We start from the raw sequence: 22,856 nt of genomic DNA, 5'->3' as shown, positions 1-22,856 counted from the left end.
TGGTTTGAATCCAGTCGGGAGAGGTTAAGTTATTTCCAGGAATGAAGGAGATAAAAAGATGGCTGAAGAGAGGTTATCTCTTTCTTTGTTTGTTTTTTTTTAAACAACTTACGCCAAAAATAATTGAGGGGTTGTAGGGAGGGGGGAGGGGTGGGGATGGAGAAAGAAGACATGAAATAAATAGCTGCACCTGTTGGGTTTCTTATCTCCAATAAAGCGAACAGGTAAATAACTATTTGCGATAGAAAATTGTTTCACGTTCTTTTTGTAAAGGATGGTTGTCTTGTAACAAGAGGGTTTCCATTGGTCTGACACAAATTTGATGACTAACGGTATTCGAGATAATTCATTCTCGCACCCACAATTGACCCTGGATGTCGTCTTGAAAATTTTCTTCCCTTTTCACACTTTTTATCATTCATTACAAATTGCGTTTGAGTTAATCTATATCAATAGGAGGGAGGTAAACTGAGATTCCAGAGCCAACAATAGGCTCCAATGTCACGGCTAAGCCTGGGTCTGACAGAGACTGCCGGGAATTCTTGGTTGTTAGCTTTCCTTTCATAAGCTGACCTTTCAGTTTCTTGTCTGTGTCTACTAGCGGAGTCTGCGATCCTAGAGACACAGCGGTACCTGATGCGAACAAACTAAGTTCTCCAACCGACTGCAAAGTAATGATACGGAATAAGTAAGATGCACAACACGAAGTCGCTATTTACAGACTTTGAGTTTTGCACACCAGTTCTGTTTTCACTTTGAAATATCTAGCCTCTGAAGGTCTCTTAAGATAGAAGGAAAGAAGAAAACCTAGCGCCTATATAGTATGACATCATCTTGACGTCACACATTGCCTCACGTTTGCTCCTTCGCTTTGTGATTGGTCTGGAAAACTCGTCCCCACTTCTCAACCACTCAGGCGAATTACCTCTTTTCACTCTGAGCTTTCATGAGCTCTTTGGATTTTTCTCTAATTTTGCATTGGTTCAGTTGATCACTTTGGATTTCAGCTGATTTGCTTTAACAACTTGATCGAAATACGCCGTATTACTCTACAACTGCAAGTACCAACTTACATTGCTTCGTTGTGTTCTGTCCAGTTTTGCTCTCGGCCTCCTTGTTTCACTGCTAGAACTTCTATTATTGTTCAAAGTTTGAGGCGGCAAGGGTGGCTTAGAAGAATTTACAGGATCGAAATTTAAGTTGTACCGTGTGAACGATTTAATTCCAGCAAGGGATTCTGGGGAAGCTCTGTGTCGAAAGCCTGTCCTGTCCCGTCCCCCTGAAGATACTCGAAAAAGACCCACGTGGGGAGTAACGCGAGGGTGATCCATTAGTGGAGGCTCTACCGATGACAAACGGTCATAGCTGGGAATCTGAAAGTCTCCACTGGACCTGCGTGAAAATCGATAACAGTGGTATCACTATTTGTATAGCCGAATATTTAACAATCTCATTAGTAATTCTCCTTATGTTTGCCATACAATTCTTATGATGTTGGTTTAGAGAATTTGGTCTTGGATCAACTACCAATTTCCTAATCGACAATTTTTTTCTATTTGCATCACTTGTCTGCTTAATATAGTACTGTTATTGTACGGAGGTTATCTGTCTTCAGTTGGTAACTTAAACGGCTCAATCGGGGAAGGCTCAACTATTGGAATATGTACAAAAGTCACTGGAGTTTTATTCACTGAACATCAGGTTTACAGACCATATTCAGAGGAAAGTGTAACCTGTTCTTTTAGGCTCTATACTCATGTATAGATTTTGCTCTTTTGATAAATATTAAAGTTTGAAGGGCCATACTCAATAGCAATCTTTGTAAACTTTGTAAGTAAAGTAAGCAATCTTGACCTTAGTGAAAGATGTTAAATTCAGTTGATGTGTTTCTGGGAAAAAATAACTGCAAGAAACCTTTGGGGTGGTAGTCAAATCTCTTTTAAGTACTTTATTTCAAGATCTGAAAACTGATCTTTTCCATTCTTACCGAGCCTTATCATTTTGCGCTACCATCAATCGAGATCCGCTCAGAGTAAAACTGCTTGGTAAACTTGCCTCTGAGGTACTACTATCATTAAGTCCTTTCAATCTTTGGCCAGGTCTTTTTCCAGCCCCTCCTAAAACATAACTGCCACTTGATCCAGATGCAAATTGTCTCACTCCTGACATCATTTGTCTGTTTGACTGCCTGGATGCCGTGGTGGTAACAGATCCAACATAAGAGCCATCCACAGGGCATTGTGAATGGTTTGAGAGCCAAGTGTTGATACAGGTGATGTGAAAAGGATGACGACAAGGAAGAGTTCTGATGTGCTGGTGGACCTGGAATCTCTGTAAGCAGACACCACAGTTGCTTCTGTCACCCAACAGCCTGTGTCCATCTTGTAACACTTGGGTTGGTAAACTGTGGATCACGTTAGCAGGGATACCATCCTGATCAGTAACCTGCCTATGAATGTGAGGACCAAACATGTAACAAGCATGGTTTTAACACTGCAATTTTTTTTAACACTTTTATTCAATACATGTATCAAATTGATCAACTGTTTAATTGTTTTGTTGTTCTACCTGTCAAGTTGCAACAGCAATTCATAATCACTGTCAGAAATATCTCGGTTTTCCAGTTCAGTGATAACTGCACTTGGCAATGGAGTTATCCGTGAAGCTGCTCTCCATCGTTCACTGGGTTTCTAATGCAATAGGAATAAAATTTTTAACACTGATCTTTAATTCCATGTGATGCAAATAATAATTAGAATAAGACACTATCAATTGATGTAGAATTTCTATGGAACAAATCAGTTGTCACCACTGAAATTGAAGTCTGATTTTGTGTGAGAGGATAATTCTTACACACCTGTCTGAACTGGAAAGAATGCTGTAAATGTGTGTCTGTGGCAAAACAAGAGTGACACAGATGATAATCAGCACAAACAACACACCTATAAACAAGTCAGAAATTTCACACATTAGTAAGCCACCAAGTTGTATAAATTAAAATTAACTGTAAATAAAACTGACAGCCATGAAATAATAAAAGGCATTAGTTGGTGCTCCATTGGTGATGGAATATCACAATATACACTTAAGGTATGGTCCATTGGAAAACAGTTCGTTTTGTTTTCCCAAGTTCTGATGATTCCCGAGACAAAGTTGAGGAAAACATCAGGACTTGAGGGAAAACAAAACTAACCAGTTTCTCTCAGGACCCTACATTAAGTGCTTTGTTATATATTTAGACTTTCCCTTAAACAACCATATGACAAAAACATGCTGTTGTATTCAGTGCATGGGCAACAACTGCACAATTGTATCCTGGTCAGGATACATTTGAATTTGATCAAGGCATGTGATTAAGAATCAACCAATCACAGTATATAATGTCCAATACTATAATTTGGTTTTATCAACTGAGTTGATAATGTAAGGTGGCCTCTGTGGAGAGTTTCCAAAGCTGACATTTCAAATGTTAGCCTTCTGTCAGAGCTGTTAGCCAGAAAGTTAGCCACCTCATAGATGCAACAGGCTTATGTTACCTGTAGCATTTTCCAGCTATGGGAGAAACTCTGCATCTCTTACAAGTTGCACCAAGGTGAAGGTCTTGTCTCTCTGCTCTTGTTTTACGTCGAGAAGATTTGTGAAACTCATCCATTAATTCCTATTAATTATAAAAAAATGTTACTGCTTTAATAGCCAAGTTAAGAAATAAAAAGCTAAGTGTCTTGGTAAAAGGAGCAACATGGTAAAAATAGCAAAAAGATGTTGTAAATTACTGACAGAAATAAAAGAGCAGGTCACAAACATCTTCCATATTAAATGGCTAACCTGAAAAGACCCAAAGTCAACTCTGCAAAGAGGACACTTGATTATGGTTTCTCCAGTAGAACGTTGGTGTTCGGCCCAGATTTTCATGCATTTTACATGAATGCTATTACCACAGCCATACCTGAAAAAAGAAAAAAAGAAAAAAAGAAAATTTAAATTAAACATACCACAGTTAAATGTGATATGTTAGGATGCTAGCCAGAAAAGGTGCACTGAGAACATGATATCGATGCTTACACTCAAACTTCCAAGAAGAACTATGTGAAACAATCAACTTGTCTCTTTTTGTTACTGTGTTCAGTCTCAGGGCAAGACTTATCAAACGAAAACATTGCCATACAGAACAAGTCAACAGAGGTTTGTTTGCTTATTTTCTTTTCCTTTATGTGGGATGTTTGCTAGTGTACCTTATCAGAGGCTCCCTGTCTTTGACACTCACTTGCAATAAGTTAATGGCTCTGGTTTCTGCAGCAACTCATCCTGACAGATTGGACACATGTCTTCTTCCTCAATTTGTTTCTGTTTCAGTTTCTCCCTATCAACAGTATTTGCCATATCTTTACCAGAATCCTTCTTCTTTGATCTGTTTGACCTGGAGCAGCCTCCTCTCATCACCTCGTTAATCTCCCGTTCCACCAGTGATAGTTGAAATAGAACTAAGATTCAAACAGTGATCATTTTTTCTTATTCATCATCTTTACCAATCACAAATAAGTGGTATTCTATAAGCCTCCTGGCCCATCTGGAATCTTGCTTCCTGGGCTCTCTGTATCAGATGTTAGTCCATTTCAGGCATTCTCCAGCATATTGTAAAGCCTCTCTTAAACCCTTTAATTCCCAAGATCTGATTGTTAATTCTCCCCTCTAGCTGCTACACATTTCCTTGTAAATTAGTTTTGAGAATTTGGTGTTGAATCAAGATTACATTTTCTACCAGATAAGTTTGAGTATTGTCATGCCCCGTTTGTTGGATATTGTATTGAATAGGTTAGGGAGAAATTACATAATAATCACTTCTGGGAGTTAGAGGGGGAAACTTTGCTTCTACCCATTTATACTACTGGGTTGAGAGAGAGAGAGAAAGAGAGAGGCACGGAGAGAGTGAAGTTTTGCATCCAAGAACCCACAACCCACATTCAAGTGAATAGGCCATTAGAGGGACAGATGAGCTGGTATAAGTGATCGCCTTTCAAGGCATTTGTTTTGAGATTCCCCTCTATCCCCTCCAAAAAAAGAAAGTTAAAATAATACAACTGGCAAGTCATTTTATTTTATTTCATGCAAAACAGACATTTATCATAAGGCGATGTGGGTAACATTTATGCATGTCTCTGGTATATGAGCCACACCGATTTACACAACATCACACACATGACTACTTTAACTGGTTGTCTGTAGTTTTTAGAAGGTGTACTAGCAACAGCTTCTTTGACATTTGTAAGTGAAGCTTAGAGAACAATATCTTCTGAATGTATTATATGGCAAATGGGACAATTATCAGGGCATAGTTGAAAAAGAGCACTTACTCTGATTTTCCTTTGGAACTCGAAATTTCTTTAGAAGCACCCTGCATTAAAAAAAAAAACAAAACAAAACAAAGCAGAAGAAAAAAAAGACAAAAAAGTGATGTATAATTTAATATTTTCAAACAGTACTGCTGAGTACCAATGAAGTCTTTGAAAAGGAGATACTAGACATCTATATTTATACAGGATAGCCCCTTCAGTGTAGTAAACACTGGTATCAACGGGGGTCCTGTTACCCACCCACCCCACCCCAGGGGAGGACATCCATCACACCATAATCTTGTGCGTGGGAAATTAACGTCTCCGGCCCCCTAACCCTGCAGGAGACGGGACCTCCATTTATTCGTCCCTATCCGAGAAGACTAGAATATCTAATCATTTCTTGATGTTATAGAAAGGTAGCATATTCTTCTCAATTATTTTAAGACCCAGAGTGTTGGTCCGGCCGGGGCTCGAACCCTCGACCTCCCACACAATAGTCCAGTGCTCAATCCATTGAGCTAACCGGGAGGCGGTTAATAGTTAATATTTAAGTGTATTATTTGTGAATGTACAGTCAGACTTTTATAATGTGAAGGGATCAAAACTAAACTTACCAAAGGATATGAATACATAGTTCCTTTTCCTTTGTAAAAGTTTGACAAGTACAAGAATGTTGATCGCCCAAAAACACCTGACAATCATATCAACATGGAATAAGACAATAAAGTATGAAAAGTCATCCATAATTATTGTGGCTTTCTTTAGGTAACATTCACAGCAGGATATCCTGAGGCGTGAATTGACTTAAAACTCAGGAGCCTGGGAACTGTTACAGGTACAATTGAAAAGATAGAAAGTATACAAATACATCAGTATTGTAATAGAAGTTCTTATATTGTAACTTCGGCAAACAAAACTCAAACAAAATAAATAGGAGACAAAGTGCAATTGCAAAATCAGGCTGCAAGTCATTTTAGTTTTACTATCGCGAAAATTGATCACACAATAATTGCATCGTTCCAGAAAAAAAAAGCTTAAGCTAGGGGAAAACCAAAGAGGTAAGTTTTACTCTAGTTTATACCAAGTAGAAACGTCTTTTGGTACTTTTACACTCGATCGAAACATACATTCGACAAACTTTAAGGGCTTGTCTGTATCCTTGTGTCATTCGTGAAAGGCAAGAGACGTTTCATGCGGTTACAAGACTTGTTATCATGGTTCAGAAACAGCTGTTTACCACAAACAAACCTTAAATTTTTTATCCAAACCATCTTCCTTCAAAAGAAATCCTGTAGGACCTGTCTCCCGAAGAAGGTAAATTCTAGCTTGGCTGGCTTCCTCGATTCTGTTCAGAACAACATCGGGGCAATTTCTTCTCCAAGGAATCCTTCGAGCCATACTAGCGATGAATGTTAAGCTATATTTGGCTGATCTGGAAGGAATATCGTCGGAAAATAGGGTTATCCTTTGGAATTTGAATTTTGCAGATTTTGTTTTTGCGTCGTATTCACGCTTGCCTGGCAACGATTTTTTGTGGAAAAAGACTGGAACCAATTTTGAGGACATCTCGTTTGGCTTATACAATATTCTTCCAGTTGTTTTGGAAACGAGGGAAGCCTTCACCATTCAAGCTATGTGCCGTGAGTTTCTGTCTGAATTTTGACCTTTTTTGCGGCTAAATGGCTGGAGATCGAATACTTCTAAAGCTTGACAGCACTGCTGCAGCCTCTATTGATCAATACTTAGAATATCGAAGGTTTGTTACTTAAATGCGGTCAAAAATAGCAATTTAAATGAGGGCCAGCTTCTATGTGTATAATTTTGCACGTATCAGCAGTTCATTATTGATCTCGTGTAAAAAGAGTAATTTTTTTAATAGTTCAGGTCTTGATAAAAAGTTTATTTGCAGGAAGTTTCTGCTTCCAAACCTAAATAAACCTGACAACCATGGTTTTGCATGTCAATAGATGGTGCATTGGAATTGCAAGCTGCACAGAGTTGTTTAGAGACACACTAATGCTATATTTGCCTTATTTCAGGAAGACTTGTTATTTTTTTTCTCAGAATTGTTGGGAACGACGATGGAGGGAAACTCTTTACTCCTGAAGAATATGAAGATTACAAGAAAAATGTTCTGCCGCAGAGAATGAAAAACAGGCTATATGTTAGTTGGACGGCACCCAACGGTATGGATTGTAAGATGGTCGGCCCTGAAACAATGTGTTTTTGCAGTCACAGGTTAGGCACAAAATAACAGAATTGCATATGTGGTATTAACCAAGCGTGAGGTCAAGATGGCTGGATATTGGCTGAGTTCTTTTTTTTTTTTTTGCATTTTTATGGACCAAGAGGAAGTCGAAGCTCATAAAAATGCGAAAAAAGAACGAGGCTATTGAGCGAACAAGCTTGGCTAATTGACCACTTTCATAAATGGCTGCCGGATTAATATTCTTTTGTTTAAATTTAAATCAGCCCTTATGGCCTCACTTGAGATAATGTATTCTTTTGAATTTTGTACTAGAGAACGAGGCCAGAAAGGCTAATTTAAATCAAAACAAAAGAATATTAATCCAGCAGCCATTTATGAAAGTGTTCTATAAAGGAATAATTTGGATATATCAACAAAGTTGAAGTGGTAAATTGGCCACTGTAACGTTTACAAAAGCTGACGTTTCAAGCGTTAGCCCTTTGTTGGAGTGATTTAGACAAGATTTCCCTATAACCCCATACTTCATTATGCATACAATTCTTTGATAAAGGAAAGCAGAGGCAAAACAAAAGATTTCCTTTGGGACTACGGCTTTGTTTTTGATTGGTGTGGGGTTAAATGGGAATCTTTCATAGTGCAAAAAGATTTCGCTTTATTAAGAATGACTTGTTTACTTCAACAGCTGGGAAAGAAAGCCAACTGTGTTTGTAGCACATCAAACTCATGAATGTCATTTCTGTTTCTTTGTTTTGACAATCTTCTGCTGCTTGTTGATTTCCATTGCCGAAATTGTCCAAGAATTATGAATGTAGTTCTAAATAAATTCTATTTTATTCATATGCGAGATTGGTGCAGGCAATTCCGAATAAAATTGTCATTATTACATCACTCGCAGTGCTGGTGGGCAAGATAAAGCACCTTGTGTGTTCTGATTGGCTACCCAAGAAGGCAAGATGGGCCCATCTTGCAAAAAAAGAACTCAGCCAATATCTAGCCATCTTGACTTCATGCTTGGTTAATAATGCATATTTATTGGATGACTTCGTGCAAAATATTGAACAATTATTCCACGAGAGGGCGTTGGATATGAGATGATAGATAGCCAACGAGGTGCATAGCACTGAGTTGGCTATAATCATCCCATATCCAACAAGTGCGAGTGGAATAATTGTTTTATTAAAAACGCCCCCAAGATATTAGACAAATCTTACCAAATCTTAAATTTTTTAGCTCCCTTTTAAATTTAACCCGAAGCACACGCTTACCATATTTGTAGATTATGGTATATTGGCTCATGTACCATAATGGCTAAGCCAATAAAAAGTCTTGAATTGCATTATCCAATGATCCAGTTTTTAATAATGTTGATTATCATCAACGAGAAAATCAATTACCTACTCACTGAAGTGGAAGGCTGAGGCAAAAAAGTGATCTGAGAGACAATGGCAAATTGCAATATTATTGTCTTATCAATTGATAAATGAAGCTTTTTTTCTTATTATTTTGGGCAGATTTCTGCATAATCCATACTTTTCTAAAAGTAAACTTAAGCCTCATTGGTGGTCTAGTTTATGTCATTGTTTTCTTTCATCAAAAAACTGTAGCATCTGGGGTTATATGGTAAGCTTGCCTTTTTGTGGGGGGGGGGGACGGGAGTTTTCCTCAGGCAGCTTAGGGAAGTGATCTGACAATTTACACAAAAGAGCATGGACATTTCTGCTCATCAGCAGAATGTTATTTGCAGCAGAATACAGTCAGAAAATGTTACATATATCTGAGCATTATGTGCAGCCATTTATTTAAAGGTCACACGGAGGGTCACATACAGAGATAGAAAAAAGGAACATTAATCAAGTAGTATTTTATTCCAAAATATAGGAGTCAAACTCAACAAGAACCTTGATTGCTTTTTTGCCAAAATAAGGTACAAACAACACAAAACTGATTATGAGACACTGCCACAAACCAGACCGATCCCGGTCCCCTGCCGTGTGAGTGGCTGTAAATGTAAGAGTTACCACTATGTACCAAAGAATGGCACCCAGCCAATCAGATGCCAGTGTAAACACTTTGCTAATGATCATTCTGAGGTGGTACCATACAAGTGTTCAAAAGGATGTGCATGTAAAAAATTCACAAGCTCTTACACTTGTGGCTGTGGAGAACCAACTTATGCTCATAAGGTTGGTAAAGTAGCATATGTCACTGTTTCTAGCTTTGGACAAAATTTTGCTATTCTGTAATTATATGGTAATAATAATAGGTCTTTATTATTTTTAAGCAAAAATACATGCTAAAACAAGAAAATGTACATAAAAATAATTACAAGGCTAGGTAAACATTACATAATATAAGACATTACATTAGATAGCTACTCTATATTTGAAAAAGAGCCTATTAAAAAAACTATTTTTAAAGCACTGGGTATTAACCCTAGGGAGTTGACTACGGAACTCGGAGGCACGCTGAGCTTTCTTTTGTTTTAGGACAGAAGGGTACAGAGGGTGACTGGGCATACTGGAGATCTTCTTGAATAGTGAGCGATCAACCTCTTCCAATACACTATATATATTAATGAATTAAGGCTGATAGTTTCGAAAGAAACTGTTTGGGGCTGCGTCGGTGGGAGTAACAAAATAATATGGATATATCAACAAAGTTGAAATGGTAAATTCGCTGCGACGAAGGGCTAACGCTCGAAACGTCAGCTTTTGTAATCATTACGGTGGCTAATTTACCATTTCAACTTTGTTGATATATCCACACTATATATATTAATTTGGTATGAAATATATTTGCCTTTAAAGCAGCGCTGTAGAAAATTCTGGACCGTTGTTAATTCAGGTCTTGAGGAGGCGTATATGGGTAAACCATTCCTTAGTTTAGGTAAAACAATTGATCTAAAAACATAATCTACATCTGGTTTTTGATATCCCTCTTTGCACAAATACCTTATCACATAAAAACACTTATTGGCCTCCTGCAGCTTACCCTTGATATGCTCATTAAAACTGTGATTACTCTGTAAAGTAACCCCTAACACTTTCAGACAAGAAACTTGCGTTATATTGTTCACAGGGTCTATATCACAAGCAACCTTCTTACAAAGTCTTAGTTCATTACATTTTTTGGGATTACATGCCATGGCATTATCAGGGTCCAACTGAAAAACTGATTGACAACCTCTTGAGAAAGATCTATTTCATTTTTACATACTTTGACTAGTAAGGTATTGTCATCAGTATATTTAACTATGCTGGTAAGGTCACTATAGTAGTATCAGGCAGGTCGTAAGTATAAAGAACCTGACTGGACGTTAGACAGGAGAGTAACCCCCCTCCCCCACCCCACTAGTAAGGTATTGTCATCAGCATATTTCACTATGCTGGTAAGGTCACTATAGTAGTATCAGGCAGGTCATAAGTATAAAGAACCTGACTGGACGTTAGACAGGAGAGTAACCCCCCCCCCCACCCCACTAGTAAGGTATTGTCATCAGCATATTTAACTATGCTGGTAAGGTCACTATAGTAGTATCAGGCAGGTCATAAGTATAAAGAACCTGATTGGACGTTAGACAGGAGAGTAACCCCCTTCCCCACCCCACTAGTAAGGTATTGTCATCAGCATATTTAACTATGCTGGTAAGGTCACTATAGTAGTATCAGGCAGGTCATAAGTATAAAGAACCTGACTGGATGTTAGCCAGGAGAGTAACCCCCCTCCCCCACCCCCCTCTTACCCTATTTTAAGGGTCCTTGGGAGAAACGATGGAACACTTACAACTTGCTAGAATTTCTGTTCACAAATTTGCTCTAGCTCATGCTAATTTTAACCAATCAAAAAAGGTAACAGCCTATATTTCTCACTCATTGATAAATGCAATAAAACTGTCCAAACTTTTCCTCATTGTTAGATTTAGATTTCAGAAAATCAGCTCACACAGTTACTCTCCCTGGAACACTGAGGTTCTTCTCCTTTCATGCCACAATCAAACTTCAGCAAATGGATTAAAATTACCTCTTTTATAGAGCTGACACAATTTCTGGTGACCCCATTCACTTGTCATGGGGGATTAAAACAGCTTAGGAGGACTTGTATCTGGTTCCACCAGGTTACAAATCCAGTACTCAAAGTAAGCACTTGGCTGTACTGAAGTTTGCCTTGAGCAGGCTGTCTGATTCTCTATTGGCAATTTTCTCCACAAGACAATTGTTGAGACAAAAGAAGAACGCGTATCTCGCGGCCACCCAATAGGCCATGATGTGCCTTATGCCGCCATGGGTGGAATCACAGGGTTCAGTTCACTGATGGATGGCTACATGCGCTTGGATGACAGTGGAATTGGTCCACCACCCTTGCATATGTTGGAGCAGCCAGTAGGTAAGAAAAAAAAAATGTTAGAGTTTCCTGCTTTCCTAGCTCAAGAACATGTTCACAAAAACTTTAGAACAAGCCATTAAATTCAAGCACAAGAGCTCTGTTTTAACTGGTATTCTCTTGTTTAGATATGTATAAAAGAAGTCTTTCCAAGAAAGAGGAAGGCACATGTATACTGCAAAGATATCAATGGATTTTCAATTTTGTTCTATTTCCCAGGACATGATGATCACCCTTTCCTCAGAGCACAAGCTAGTTTGGCTGGGCTGTCATTGGAAGATGGGATGGGTGCTGGTGCAGGGCAGGTGGTACGCAGAACCACTGAGGAAGAGGACATGGCATATTTTGAGAAGCGTTACCAAGCCAGGGTGAGTGAAAGTTAAGGTAGCTCGCTCTGTGTTTTGTTCACATTTATGGGTTACAATATGTGAGAAGACAAACGAACATTTCTGGTATTACAGCTGAAGGCAGAAAAGGAACAGGCCAGAGTGCAGAAATCACCACAATCTAAGAGGTTGACAGGGCCACACAATGCTCAACAAAGCTTGGGGAGTGTATCAAGGAGAACTGGTCCTAGTAAAAGGAAATTAGCAACCAAGCCTGCTACTACCTCCCAAAGCCCTGGACCCCATGCAGGAAGGAAGAGCAACAGATGATAAAACATATTGAGTGTAGTACTGGCACAGAGTGAAAGTGTGTGTAGCAATGTGTACAAAGTAAGGGAGAAAGGGTGTTTGTGAACCCACTCAGTATGTCCCATGCTCTAATAATCCCCCAGAAGGGGAGGAGAAGGGGGCTTATTAATTTCTGGGCTTTCAGACAGGGTACCTTTTTACCGGAGAAGGGGTGATTTTTAGAGGGGGACTTATTTGACAGGAGGGCTTTTTAAAGAGGGGACTGTTAAAAAGATATTATTAGAGAGGGGGGCTCATAAAACCTTGAAGTTTTAGAAGGGGGCTTATTAGGGCATTGACTGTGAGCCCACATAAGTGGTGTAAAAGAAAAACAAATAAAAAACAAAGATATTTGCGAGTATTTTTTACACTCCACTACACAAAAAATTCAATACAAAGATATTAATTTATTTAAGTATTTATAATCATAAATGTGCGCTTACATTGACTTTCTTTTTGCTATTTTTCACTGAGAAATAAAAATGTAAGAGAAAATAAATTACGCTACTTCTACATGATTTGCAATGGGAAATACACGATACACTGACATTTGAAAAGTGACACAAGTAAAAGCAGAGCCCAACTTGAACTAAGCAACTAACAATAAGTCCAGTTCACAGCATTTGTACAAGTTATTGTAAATTAAAAAGGCTGAAAAAGCATGATTCCATGTTAACTCCAGAACAATGTGGCTCTCATGCTAATGTTATTACACAAGACATCTTTGTAGTGAACGGTAACTAGAAACTTTTTACCGACATCAAATAAATTCGTCTGACGAATACAAATCTTGCCGTTAAGAAACGAAATGCTACAATTCTAATAGGCAAAGCGAAGAACTTGAAGAAACAACGACATGCGAACTGGGCGAGCATTTTTATCAGAAAAGTGCCTTTAAATCAAAGGGTTACTGTTAATAAGGATATAACGGTGGTGTTCAGTTGCAAAGAAACAAAGAAAGATCAGGAGATGGTTCTAGAAATACTTCTGATAAAATCAAATCCCAGTCGTAAAGCAAGTCTTTAACCGCACTGCCTCGGTACGTTGCCTAAGTTTTGCTCTTCAGTGTGTGCATACGAAAATGCATCTTGGAGTGGAAGAAAAAGGTGTTCTACAGCCATGGGTGCCATGCTGGATCCATGCGACATAAATTATCAGGACTGGTGGCCGCTGCTATCAAAGTTGTCACCTTAGTCTCCCCTCCCTCATATTGCGCCAAGTCTACAAAGAAAATGATAATTATGCGTTATTCAGTTGTTAGTGATGGTAACAGGACTGAGTCGAGTCCCAAGTCAGTCTGTAATATCAACGAGTGATTTCGAAATTGGACGACCGCGAAGAGGGGGTCTCATTTGTTAATCAGCAGTATGATTACAGACCGAAATGGACGATACGAAGTCCTGTTACTAATTTATGGCGTCAGATAGGGGACAAAATCGATCATCACATTTCGTGTTGTCGGAACTTCTTGATCCCGTAGAAAATTGCTCTTCGCGTCGTCGAGTTCCACTCTTCGTGTCGTCGTGTTTTCGTTTCGTCGTAATTTCGTATAGTCGTAAGACTTAAAGCTCTTATATCGTCGTGTTTTTGTTCAGTCGTGTTCTTCATTTCGTCGACGACGGTATCTCTAGGTCTGCGGTAACCCAACATTTTCCGCCAGTTTTATTCACAGGGGCCCACACTAGCGGCGTGTCTGGTCGTTTGTTCGAAATATAAAGAAATGTATGGGAGAATATTGAATATGGTAATATCGTAAACCTATATCAAGGAATGTCTATGTCTATGGTAGATTTTGCGTTTAAGTTATACAGTAAAGTAACAGTCAACGCAAAATCTACCAAATCGCTCAAATTCGCCATTTAGAACCACAGAAACGACAATACACAGCAAGTGAGGTAGGTTTACATTTATTTTGAGCCTTTTAACATAGACATTCCTTGATATAAGTTTACGATATTACGACTCTTCAATATTCTCCCATACATTTCTTTATATTTCGAACAAACGACCAGACACGCCGCTTGTGTGGGCCCCTGTGAATCAAACTGGCGGTAAATGTTGGGTTGCCGCAGACCTAGACATACCGTCGTCGACGAAATGAAGAACACGACTAAACAAAAACACGACGATATAAGAGCTTTAAGTCTTACGACTATACGAAATTACGACGAAACGAAAACACGACGACACGAAGACTGGAACTCGACGACGCGAAGAGCAATTTTCCACGGGATCACGAAGTTCCGACGACACGAAATGTGATGATCGATTTTGTCCCCTATCTGACGCCATACTAATTAACCATAACCATTACAATTTCCGAAAAAAAACAAAACACAAATACATTTATTTGAGAAAATATCTCAAGTAAAGACATTTTGTAATTTCCCCCAGTTTTGTAGGGTAAGTGGTTATTGCTATGATTATTGTAATCAATTTTGTGATTGGTGGATTTAGCTGAGTGGACTTGGTATGACTGGCTGCTTTACTTGTCTGATTACTGGTGTCCGATTACTCTGTCCGATTATAACCCTTCAGAATAATTAGTGAAAAATAAAGTAGCTCAAGCACCAATCGCATTGGAGGAAAATGCAATGGTTATGATTAATTCGAATGTTTCATGGGCTAAGGTTGTTATAAGTGGTACCAACAGATAAGTTGGCAAAGACTTCGATTGTTACTTCGGTATCGATTAAGATAAGACGTGTTCTATTTCTGCAAGACATTTTGACTTACTCTGTAGCCTGGTGGTTATGGCATTTACTGCTGCATTCACCAATGTAATTAACAGCTCGCTATCCATATCAGTCGGTGGGTTACTCAGGGAAAAGGCGTGGTTCTCGTCTTGTTCCTGCATTTAGAAGTTAAAGTGTTACATTTACTTATAACTTTCAAACAAAGCGTAAGAGATACACAAACCAAGTATAACTTTTTATGGCCAGATTTGTAAACAGGTATGGATTTACAAAGTCAGGGGTCCATTTCTCAAATGTCGGGCCCGAAGCCATATTTCAGAATCAAAATTTAAAGAATAGAGAAGCACCTTGTAGCACTCAAACCAGTCCATTTTGTTTCTTAAGCTGACAGTCTTACTGTATTATTTTCCAAACTTAGGAAACTCCCATCTTGAATGAAAACTGAAGAGCTTTGAAGGCCCGTTAAGTTACCAGGACCTTCGAGGAACGGACCCCTGGGGTCTAAAAAAAAGTCGTGGGAATTACATACTTTTGTCTGAAATCAGGTCACGATTAAGCAAACCACAACCAAGGTTTCCAAGAAGCTCCTCCATCCGTCCTTCTGTCGGATTTTTTAAGTAGCTGGCCATGGATGTCGTTAAAAGCGGGATTCAGTTTATCTTTACTTTTTATTTCAAAGAGATGGAGGAAACGTTTACTTACCTTTTTATGCCAAGCAATAATCTCGTCCCGTAACACAGCTTTCAAGATACTCTGAATACTGAAATGAGGCTCAGCTAAACACCGCGCCGCTGACACCATCGCTGCCGTCATCACTCCATTCACACCGACCGGCGTTACAAACTCAGCAATGTTTGGAGTTAGTCGGAAAGGTACGGGACGGTTCGCGTCCAGTTCGCCTAAGGCACAAATGAAACAAAAGCACAACTCAGTATTGCAAAATTTTAACCATAAAAAGATTTACCAACGATTGATGTCTACCTTTGGTGTCGTCCAGCTCAAAACGACTGTAAGAGACAGTTAGTCGGCCCGAGTCCTGCGCAATTTGAAGCATTTCTGGTCCCAGCCTTGTAAGATGCAGAGTGAACTCGGCAAAACCAGAAAGAGCGAGTTGAATGCAAAGCTACAAAAAAGAAAGACAAGGTTCAGTTCACTCGGATATTCAATTGAGCAAAAACCAGTGTGAGGTCTTACGTACCTGTTTTCTGAAGGTCCAATAGTCAGATGGATCCTGATACGTGTACTGGGCCCATTCTTTGAGAAGGACTTCTGGCACCAGCGTGAGCTGCACCTCTCTGAGAATGTCCTTCAGAACCTGGTGAGTCACCTGGCAACCACGTGACTGCACAGAGGCGAGGCGCTCGTAGTATAACGCGATTGGTGCATCAGATTCCACGTATTTCTTGTCACAACGCTACGAGGAAAAACACTCGATAAACATGAGCGAGTCCGGCAAGAAAACAGAAAAATGGTACAAAATGCTCACTTACGTCGGTTAGAATTTCCCTGAGAGAAATGAAAGACGGATTGTCCTGAAAAATATTTCAAAACTGATTCAAAGAAAAGAAAGGTGAATTGACGTAATATAAATCGAAACGATCTTACAGCACTGCGTAGCTGATCATACCAAATCATGTGACTAATCATAGCAAATTGCATGACTTACCTCAATGAGTCGCATTTGAGGTGATACAGCCACCACACGCGGTACAGTAAATAACAAGTGTCTTTTGCAGGACTCCTAAACGAACAAAACAAAACACATCTATTCATTAAATAGGTATTCACTAAAGTTATATAGGTTGGGGAGGTTTTTTAGCTGTGTTCAAAGCATGTAACGATTCTACCGCAGAAAACACACGAGATCGAGGCAGTTGAGTCACATGAAAGGCACATGGGAGACGGAATTGGTATTTCCCTTGTTAGAGGAAATGAGAACGATCTTTCTGCATCGTTCTTCTTTATTCACAAACAATAGCTGTCTGTCTTCTCTAAAACTACATCACTTGTACCTTTCTCTTCTCCAAATAAAGATTTAGCAGTCTCAGTAGCTGAAGAATTCTCTCTTCCCTTCTTGATTCCGTCATGCACGCGTCGTTCACTACCAGGTATGGATAGATCTGAAAAGTAAAACACAATTCGACCAGTTGAAAACCAAGAAAGTAGCGCAATCTTTAAACTGATTTAAATTCTATGAACAACAAAGTATTTTTTTAATATCACGTATCATGAATATTCACTTTAATACCATATATGGTCATACCTTGCCATTATTACCGCGGATGTACAGGCGTCGAGCAGAGAAGTTGTGCTTTTGAACGAGTTCAACCCGCGGCATAAAGCGAGCAATCCTTATATAGTATGGACTATGCTGAAATTAAAATATGATAAACACATTTAAACCTTTTTTTCTACATCGAGATTAACCACATGTCACTAAAACAAGTATCTCTATCCAACTAGCTAAATTCCATTCCAAAGAAAGAAGAAAAGAACAGCTTTCTCTTTTTCAACTGACCGTGTTGACCTTGGGCATCAAAAACTCGCCAGGAAGTTCCACTTCTGCTGTAGAGGTCGTGAAATTACTCAGGAATCGACATCTCTCCTCCAAAAGAAAAGAGCTATAAAGAGAACAGTAAGGTTCACGCTTAGCTTGACAACTATTTTTAACTTGTCCCTAAGTGTACCTCATACAAGAAACACACCTACATGCATAAATAAATACTATACATCGTTCCACAACTGTTGGAAAAAAAAAATCTTGAAATGCGTTAAACATTACTATGTAGGTTTTTTCTCACTTTTGTAACAAATGTGTCTTACCTTGGGAGAAGTTTTGCTCTTTCTTCCAGAATCTTGATCCATTTCTTCAGTTTACCGATCAAAGTGTGAAGAACCATGGACCCTGGTTGACTGTAGGATACAAAAACATCACTTGATTTTACATACGTTCTTAAACATCTGGATATTATCAGTCGAAACTGCTATCCTTCTTAAAAGAAGGTAAAAATCAAAACAGTTTCAATCTTGTTCATGTTCAATATAATTCAACACTAGATGCCTCAACACTAAGTAGATTTCCCCTAGGACCTGAATGTATTTATTTTTCCAGCTGCTTACGTGAAGTCGAAATCAACAGCAAACTGCTCCTTCAGCTTCTGAAATACTGGATCTTGGGCTGTGGCCTGGGCTCTTCTCGCTAAGGACTCAGATGCAGCAGATGAAAGAGTGCTTGATACACTCGAGGCCGATTCAAATCCGATCCCGAATGTGCTGACTAACTTCTTCACAAAGCTCAGTGTGTGTGGCGTGATCCGAGCTGCTGCAACTGTTGGAAGATCGACAGTGTTTCAATATATCAAACTAAAGTCAATAAATAATCGGAAGGGCGTAATTGGAGGCAAAGGACTACAAAATGAATTTACGTGAACGAAACCGTTTTAGATAAAAATCTGTGATCTCCCGAAAATCCTCCGACCCTCCACCCCGGCTATAAATAATAGCTAGATTTAGCCAAGCCTAAAAGCGGACCTCCCAAGTTCGTAATATTAATGATAACATAAAAGATGTGCATTTGCCAAGACTCGCCTGAGACACCCCTCTCTTCATTTTGATAGTCTCCCCTACCCTACTCGTGCAATCTGAAGGCACGTACGTACGTATCTACGTACGTACGCTTGGTCAGTCACGTGACAACCAAACGAAAAGAGGTCGACCATATTCCATGGGTATGGGCTCTGCCCCACACGCGCGAAGCGCGCGTTGAAGCCCCGCTAGAAACTTACCATCTCCTCTTGTTTCAAATGCAACTTGATAACACTTTGTGAGTCCCTGGCGCAGCTGCCTCAGTACCTCCTCAGGCCAACATTCTCGGAACCAAACCATCTACCGACAAAAACCAAATTTTCGCATCAAAAAGCATCCGATTGGCCACCTCTTCAAGGTGGCCAATTTACAACTTCAACTTAGTTGATATTACCAAATCACCTCTTCAAGGGCTGAGAGCAGAGTAAGACTGAGGTCTCCCAAAAAGTGCATAAATTTGCTAAGAGTACATGCGAGAGCTGATAAGTATGTAGAATAAAGGTCCCTAAGAGTGCATGCTCGTAGTACATGTTAATGTACCAAATTGACTACCCCATCACGGGCTTAGAGCAGAAAAGTATGAAAGTGACTCAAAAAGTACATAATCGTAGAACGTGTACACGTATCTAAGGGGCAACCCCTTCAAGGGCTGAGAGGAGAGTTAAAAGAAGGTCCCTTACAACAGTACGTAATCTTATTATATGTGTGTATACCTGATCGACTACTCCTTCAAGGGCTGAGAGGAGAGTTGGATGTAGATCCCTCAAAAAGTGCATTATCTTGCTACAGCGCCACATCTGGGCCGTGGCTCTAATCGCCCCAGGGTCACTATGACTGCTGGTCGGTGCTGAAGCTGAAAACCAGAGGCTGTACGTTAAAACTTTATCATACAAAGTTCTTTTGGTATATAGGAGGGCACGACTAACAATAACTAACTTCCGATGGATATTCTTATGCAACCTTTTTCCTTTCTTTTAATATCTTTCTCCCTACAGCACTGACCCCCCTCCCCGGGGTCTAATTCATGTTCTTACCCGTCCCTTGTGGGGTACCAGTTGTGCTTGACGTCGTGGAACCAGCAGTTGTAGAAGTGGTCGCTGAGCCTGCAGTCGAAGCTGTGGTCTGTTCAGAGGTAGTTGGTGTCGGAGTCGGGGTGGCTGTTGATGGCGTTGTCTGAAATGAACAAAACAACAGACCACATGTAACACAATTCGAAAAGCTTGAGGATAGTATGATCAGAGGTTTCATAAAAGCAAAGTTAATGTTCTACAGACCAGTGTGGCTGCTGAACTTGCCGCATTTTCTGTGAAAAATTAAATATTGACAATTACTAAATTCACTTCTTTCATCCTAAGGACTGAAAAAAAACAACAACAACAACAACAACAACACCAAAAAGGTAATTCAGTGTAAATATGTCATTCAAACACGTAGCAATCACGTGCAGAACATGTGAATACCTGGTGCAGCGCTTGTTGGTGTCGAACCAACATTTTTATTCGTTGACGAGGCTGTGGTACTAGTCTGTCCAGTTTCTGAACCGGCTGTACTGGTTTTAGCAGTACCTGAAGTCGCATTTTGTGATTCTGTAGAGACCGTACTGTTGCTACCAGAAGTAGAAGACCGCTGGTTTGTGGTATTCGCTGCGGCGGCCTCCATCTTATCTGGGATTTCAACAAGAAGTGCAGCACCAGATTGATATATATAGTGAGAGTACAAAAAAAAAAAAGCTTAAGAATTTAAAACTTCGAGGCCGAGAAGACGCCTCTAAATGAACATCTAAGAATAATATTTGGGTGCGTCATTTGTGACAGGGGTACAGCTTGCTGTATTTCCTTGTGTTTTGCCTTAAAACTTGTCTCTAAGTTGGGCGAGTAAAAGCTATCATTCTGTGGCTAGAAAACCAAAAGACGAAAGTCTTAAGTAACAACACTTACGTCTCTCTCGCTGCTCGATCTTGCATGTAAGGTACAAGGTTCTGATTGGAAAGTACATGGCCTGAAAATAACATTATTCGATAAACCACACGAAAAACTGATTTTCCATCTATATTGCCGGGCTACTGACTCAGACACACTCAACGTGGAAAAAAGCACAAATTAAAAGGAAACTGTAACAAGAGAAACGGAAGAGTAATAAAAGTCTTTCGTTCACCCACCTGAGGATGAACTCGACCAATATTACACAGGAGATTTAGTATCTTTTGACCTTCCCGTCGAACCAAACACGTGAGCAGCTGGGGAATCCTAAGAAACAAAAAAAGACATGAAGATGATAGACTCTGTACGTTTAACACGGAACAACTGCAAAACAGACGATACTTGGTGCAACTTACCAAGGAAGCCAGTGAACCGGGGGGACACCAACACAATATTTGTCAACCGCTTCAGCGATCGAACCCTAAAAACACAAACCAGTGAGCTTCTATCATAACTGAGGTCCACCTATGGTCTTCTAAAAGTTTAATAGGACTAGATTGTGATAAAAGGGCGTAACTCTGAACAAGCTGCCAAACCGTCATGTTCAATAAGACTTATCAGTAGAACTAATAGCGTAACTGGACTGAGTGGAGTCCTAATCGGTCCGTAATCATCTCAGTGATTAACAAAATCGGACGACCAATTAATCAAAACTATGACAAAATTTGAGAAATAAACTCTCCAGCGGTTAGAAGTTTTCATAAAAAACTTCTTAACTCGGCGAAATGCGCGACAACTGCGCTCGCACTTGACATGTACTGTCCAATTACAGAGGCATGACGCACACACTGTCTTAGTAGTGCTCAAATCGTTCGAGGCTCTTGCCACAGTTTTGATCAGAGCCACAGATAAGTAGTAACGATAGAGAATTTTGTTATGGTTTTGATTAAGCCGTACATAGCTCGTTACCACACCTTTTCGTCATCATACGTCATCAACCAAATTGTCCGCGCTAAATACTTGCGACACTTGGCCTCGTTTTGGTGTCTGCAGGCGTGAAGATAACAAACGATGGCGGACACACCAAGCTGTATGTTCCTACAATCAGGTAGGAAAAACGAGAAGAAGCACAAAAAATAAACAATTGAAAACAAACTGATTTACGTGGCTTTATATGTAAAATAGCATAGGTGTCGTGCTTCGCTGCGTGCACGCTGGGAGCTCCGCTATAAACTGAGGCAGTAGAGTAGACATCTATATTTATACAGGATAGCCCCTTCAGTGTAGTAAACATTGGTATCAACGGGGGTCCTGTTAGGGTATTTTCTTACCTCTCTAAAACAAAAAGACCATCAAGGTAGTCGCCCCATAGTGCCCAGGCTTTCACGAGCGTGTCCTGCATCTGAACCGCTTGGGAGAAAGCTTTGTTAGCATCTTCAGACCTACAAACACATTAAAATAAAACAAATTTACCCTTAGCAGAGGCACTTTGAGTGCTACAAAAGGTCTGCAACTATCAGTAATAAAATATCCGACCTTCGCATTTCCTCTTAACGCAAAACGCTCAACGCTAAATTGGTTGACCAAACCAGGGTAATTTTTAATTGAGCGTCGAAAGTAGTCCGGGATGGCTTTGTATTTACTTTACTTCGTTATGTAATTGATCCAGAAAACTAGCGCCACTCTTTCAGCCAGTCTGATTCAAAACTAAACCCAACACGACTTGTTCAGTCTCCTTTTCCAGCGCTTCAGGCAGTTTGCTCGTTTTACTTCGAGTTCACAGGGGCTCCTCGTGATATTTTTCTGGCTGTGATTGGCTGCTGGGATTGCTTTGCTTTTGGTCTTACGACACTCAGTCGAAAAGCACCGGAAGGCGACAATTTGTGCCTGTTTTGCGTTTTGTCCCTCTTTTGTCTCATAGTTTGTGCTTTCAATTTACCTTCCAATGTAAGCGAGGAACATTCCTTTAAGAGCAAAGAACTCTGCAGTCATTTCCTTGGAAAAGTATTTCAGATTTGTAGACTCGATAACCTCAAGACCCTGTGAGATTTACAGAAAAA

The 22,856-nt window shown here is 39.7% G+C and overlaps 3 protein-coding genes across 7 annotated transcripts in view; 1 reads left to right on the top strand and 2 right to left on the bottom strand.

The window, feature by feature from the left end:
• Window positions 1-63: 63 nt before the first annotated feature.
• LOC111327385 (E3 ubiquitin-protein ligase ZSWIM2) lies at window positions 64-6,866 on the bottom strand. Its single transcript, XM_022931552.2, has 11 exons — window positions 6,582-6,866; window positions 5,948-6,024; window positions 5,352-5,392; window positions 4,265-4,481; window positions 3,826-3,946; window positions 3,537-3,658; window positions 2,858-2,942; window positions 2,569-2,690; window positions 1,988-2,449; window positions 1,074-1,392; window positions 64-664 (listed from the first exon to the last, which is right to left on the bottom strand). The coding sequence occupies exons 1-11, from the start codon at window positions 6,729-6,731 to the stop codon at window positions 440-442; spliced, it is 1,941 nt and encodes a 646-aa protein (XP_022787287.2). The 5' UTR covers window positions 6,732-6,866; the 3' UTR covers window positions 64-439.
• Window positions 6,867-6,889: 23 nt separating this feature from the next.
• Window positions 6,890-12,947, top strand: LOC111327440 (protein FAM221A). Its single transcript, XM_022931628.2, has 6 exons — window positions 6,890-7,089; window positions 7,398-7,571; window positions 9,467-9,725; window positions 11,751-11,925; window positions 12,142-12,290; window positions 12,384-12,947. Exons 1-6 carry the CDS (start codon window positions 7,013-7,015, stop codon window positions 12,576-12,578), a joined length of 1,029 nt encoding a protein of 342 aa, XP_022787363.2. The 5' UTR covers window positions 6,890-7,012; the 3' UTR covers window positions 12,579-12,947.
• Window positions 12,948-12,983: 36 nt separating this feature from the next.
• Window positions 12,984-22,856, bottom strand: part of LOC111327439 (transformation/transcription domain-associated protein) — a 64,516-nt gene continuing 54,643 nt past the window's right edge. For all 5 annotated transcript variants that reach the window (XM_088739922.1, XM_022931624.2, XM_022931625.2 and 2 more), the window contains exons 102-124: window positions 22,736-22,836; window positions 22,128-22,238; window positions 21,771-21,894; window positions 21,213-21,277; window positions 21,036-21,123; window positions 20,815-20,875; window positions 20,338-20,541; window positions 20,152-20,180; window positions 19,912-20,050; window positions 19,591-19,730; window positions 19,078-19,177; window positions 18,413-18,620; window positions 18,116-18,205; window positions 17,811-17,913; window positions 17,556-17,663; window positions 17,305-17,412; window positions 16,959-17,033; window positions 16,783-16,824; window positions 16,491-16,706; window positions 16,274-16,415; window positions 15,995-16,191; window positions 15,333-15,447; window positions 12,984-13,817 (exon numbers count right to left, since the gene is read on the bottom strand). In XM_088739922.1, the coding sequence (XP_088596048.1) occupies window positions 13,708-13,817; window positions 15,333-15,447; window positions 15,995-16,191; window positions 16,274-16,415; window positions 16,491-16,706; window positions 16,783-16,824; window positions 16,959-17,033; window positions 17,305-17,412; window positions 17,556-17,663; window positions 17,811-17,913; window positions 18,116-18,205; window positions 18,413-18,620; window positions 19,078-19,177; window positions 19,591-19,730; window positions 19,912-20,050; window positions 20,152-20,180; window positions 20,338-20,541; window positions 20,815-20,875; window positions 21,036-21,123; window positions 21,213-21,277; window positions 21,771-21,894; window positions 22,128-22,238; window positions 22,736-22,836 (2,676 nt within the window). In that variant the 3' untranslated portion in view covers window positions 12,984-13,707. The remainder of the gene's footprint in view (window positions 13,818-15,332; window positions 15,448-15,994; window positions 16,192-16,273; window positions 16,416-16,490; window positions 16,707-16,782; window positions 16,825-16,958; window positions 17,034-17,304; window positions 17,413-17,555; window positions 17,664-17,810; window positions 17,914-18,115; window positions 18,206-18,412; window positions 18,621-19,077; window positions 19,178-19,590; window positions 19,731-19,911; window positions 20,051-20,151; window positions 20,181-20,337; window positions 20,542-20,814; window positions 20,876-21,035; window positions 21,124-21,212; window positions 21,278-21,770; window positions 21,895-22,127; window positions 22,239-22,735; window positions 22,837-22,856) is intronic.

The sequence above is a fragment of the Stylophora pistillata genome, chromosome 12 (genome assembly GCF_964205215.1).
Source record: "Stylophora pistillata chromosome 12, jaStyPist1.2, whole genome shotgun sequence".
In the NCBI taxonomy this organism is placed as follows: Eukaryota; Metazoa; Cnidaria; class Anthozoa; order Scleractinia; family Pocilloporidae; genus Stylophora; species Stylophora pistillata.
This window is presented reverse-complemented; position numbering and strand designations above follow the sequence as displayed.

What these genes read in the sequence shown, in the direction of transcription:
- LOC111327440 (XM_022931628.2), top strand. Translation starts at nt 7,013, where the DNA reads ATGGCTGGAGATCGAATACTTCTAAAGCTTGACAGCACTGCTGCAGCC. An exon ending in TATGTTGGAGCAGCCAGTAG is followed by an intron (nt 11,926 to 12,141) that starts GTAAGAAAAAAA and finishes TCTATTTCCCAG; the next exon opens with GACATGATGATCACCCTTTC. An exon ending in AGAAGCGTTACCAAGCCAGG is followed by an intron (nt 12,291 to 12,383) that starts GTGAGTGAAAGT and finishes CTGGTATTACAG; the next exon opens with CTGAAGGCAGAAAAGGAACA.
- LOC111327385 (XM_022931552.2), bottom strand. Translation starts at nt 6,731, where the DNA reads ATGGCTCGAAGGATTCCTTGGAGAAGAAATTGCCCCGATGTTGTTCTG. An exon ending in ATTCTTTCCAGTTCAGACAG is followed by an intron (nt 2,691 to 2,857) that starts GTGTGTAAGAAT and finishes CTATTGCATTAG; the next exon opens with AAACCCAGTGAACGATGGAG. An exon ending in GCGCAAAATGATAAGGCTCG is followed by an intron (nt 1,393 to 1,987) that starts GTAAGAATGGAA and finishes ATTTTCACGCAG; the next exon opens with GTCCAGTGGAGACTTTCAGA.